This window comes from Gobio gobio (assembly GCF_949357685.1).
Source record: "Gobio gobio genome assembly, chromosome: 4".
Lineage (NCBI taxonomy): Eukaryota > Metazoa > Chordata > Actinopteri > Cypriniformes > Gobionidae > Gobio > Gobio gobio.
Genome location: NC_137100.1, coordinates 34,335,740 through 34,337,962, shown reverse-complemented (window position 1 = coordinate 34,337,962; position 2,223 = coordinate 34,335,740). Strand labels below are relative to the sequence as shown.

At 34.1% G+C, this 2,223-nt stretch overlaps 1 protein-coding gene across 1 annotated transcript; it reads left to right on the top strand.

Annotated features, from left to right (window-relative positions):
* Window positions 1-1,535: 1,535 nt before the first annotated feature.
* Window positions 1,536-2,109, top strand: cxcl13 (chemokine (C-X-C motif) ligand 13; the record flags this gene model as incomplete). Its single annotated transcript, XM_079815684.1, has 3 exons — window positions 1,536-1,660; window positions 1,800-1,883; window positions 1,993-2,109. The coding sequence occupies 3 exons, from the start codon at window positions 1,536-1,538 to the stop codon at window positions 2,033-2,035; spliced, it is 252 nt and encodes an 83-aa protein (XP_079671810.1). The 3' UTR covers window positions 2,036-2,109.
* Between the last annotated feature and the right edge of the window lie 114 nt (window positions 2,110-2,223).

Sequence of the window (2,223 nt, the reverse complement as noted above, 5' to 3'; positions counted from 1 at the left end):
ATTTAACTTTAATATAAATACTATATGTAAATACATTGTTCGTATCAAATGTTTTACTGCTTCAGACGTATTTGCTGTTTAAATCTATAGAGAAAGAGAATCAGATTATGCTGCTTGAACTTTTACATTTTACATCACAATATTATAATGCATCAGCCTAAAAAAATGTTTTTCCTATCACTGTGAAATCAGACCTCAGACCTCAAAACACAAATGTTAGATGACAGTATTTTTTGTGTACATCATATCTGGGAGAGAGTTTAGTCAAGCCACTTTGTTTCTGTGGTGTTGAGGCAACATCACCTTTTAGTCTCCCTCAAGGACGAAAACATGAAACTGAAAGTTAATTTTCAAATCCTTTCAAGAGAATGGAAACCATTTTCCGAAGTGAAACAGAGAAAGTCCTAGTTTGCAGATAAAAGAGTACTTTAAGACTGTACAATTGTGATAAGAAACATGCAATATGAAAGGAACCAGCTTTTTAAAAATGATGCTGTGTGCTTTCTCCCCGAAGAATGTTTGGGGGAATGTATGTATCTACCCTAATTGTTTATATTTTATTATTGAGCTATTTTCATCTTATTCGATTCAGTAGGATGGAAGATCATTTTAAGCTATACATAATTCTTCTGTTGACACATCGGCTTTGTATGATGAATTCTAATTGATATTAGAAAAAACTAATAGGCTACAAGAGTCCCTTGTCATGTGTTAATTATCACCAAAATCCACTAATGAGACTCAGAAGTAAATTTGGTTACAGCATATTTCAAGGTGTCCTTGTTAATTACATTGTAATTAAAGTGTAATTACATTTAAGCACTGAGTAATATCAATTAACAACATGTACTTACTATAAGGAAGGGTTATGAATAGGGTTTGGTTTAGGGTTTGTTGCATTATGCATAATTTACTGTTATTCCTACAGAAAGTACATGTAACATGTCAAGAACACTAAAATTAGGTGTTGCCATAAATTGCTATGAAACATAAAGTCCCGAAAAATAATAGGGGATGTAGAGCTTGAAAAGAATACATAATGCCATAATTTGAATGAGGTTTACGGTATTATCTTTCCATCTGCTCTTAGAGTAAAGCTAAATAATTATTTTCCACTGACAGCAAAATTCCAACTCATATGCATGTTTTTTTTTCCCTTTCACTTCTTTATCACTTCCTCTTTTGAGCATCAATATAAACTGGGCAGAAGACGCCTCTCATCCTAGACCTGCTTCACTCCACGTCTGATCTCAACCTCAACATGTCTCACTCATATTTACTGCTGGCAGCTGCTGCAGTATGCTGCTTCACAGCCCTCATCGGTAAGAGTATAGAAAAAAATATTGTCTTATTTAAATTTTTTACATTTTAAAATCTATTGTGTTATATTTATATGATTTGAATATCAATTTAATACAAATGTACTTTATTATTATTATTATTATTTTTTAATCAAATTAGCCGTTTATTCTGCCTTTGATTCTGATTAAATGATTTTAATATGGTACTATTTTCCAACTCTTTCAGCATTCCCAATGGATGGCTTTGCCAACTACAAGTGTCAGTGTCTGACCACAACCTCAGCCGTAATCCCACCTCGGCTGTTCCAGAGGATTGAGATCCTGCCTCCAGGAGCACACTGTCGCAAAATCGAGATCTTGTGAGTCATGATGTTTTGCCTTTACACTTCGATCACAGACACGGGGGTGCACATTTCCTCTGTTCTAACAAAACCTCAGAGCTCTCGAAAAAAGATTTGCCCACGCATTTTATTCATTAAATCTCTTTGAATTCTTCAGGATTACCAAAAAGGACAACAAAACAGTTTGCGTAAACCCTGAAGCAAAATGGATCAACAATATCATCTCAAAAGTAATGAGAAGGTAGGATATTAAGTTTTAGCTCCCAAAACCAAAACTATATATATTTGAACTTTTTGTCTTTCTTTGCGCTGTCTTACTATCTTCTCCTTTTGTTTCTTTTTTCCTTTAGCAAAAGAGCTGTAAAGGAAACTGCTGTGCCCGCTGCGGCATAAATCAATGTGGACAAGAACAACCGCAAGAAAGATACTTTCCATTTTCTCAACTATTCCTTTTGCTCAAACAGCCAACTCAAGTGTGCTGAATGCTACTACAGCCACAAATTTAAATGTTGTTCTCGTAGGCTGCTTACAAAACCTGTAATTATTATTTTGAAATAAAAGTCTCACAACCTTCTTTCTTT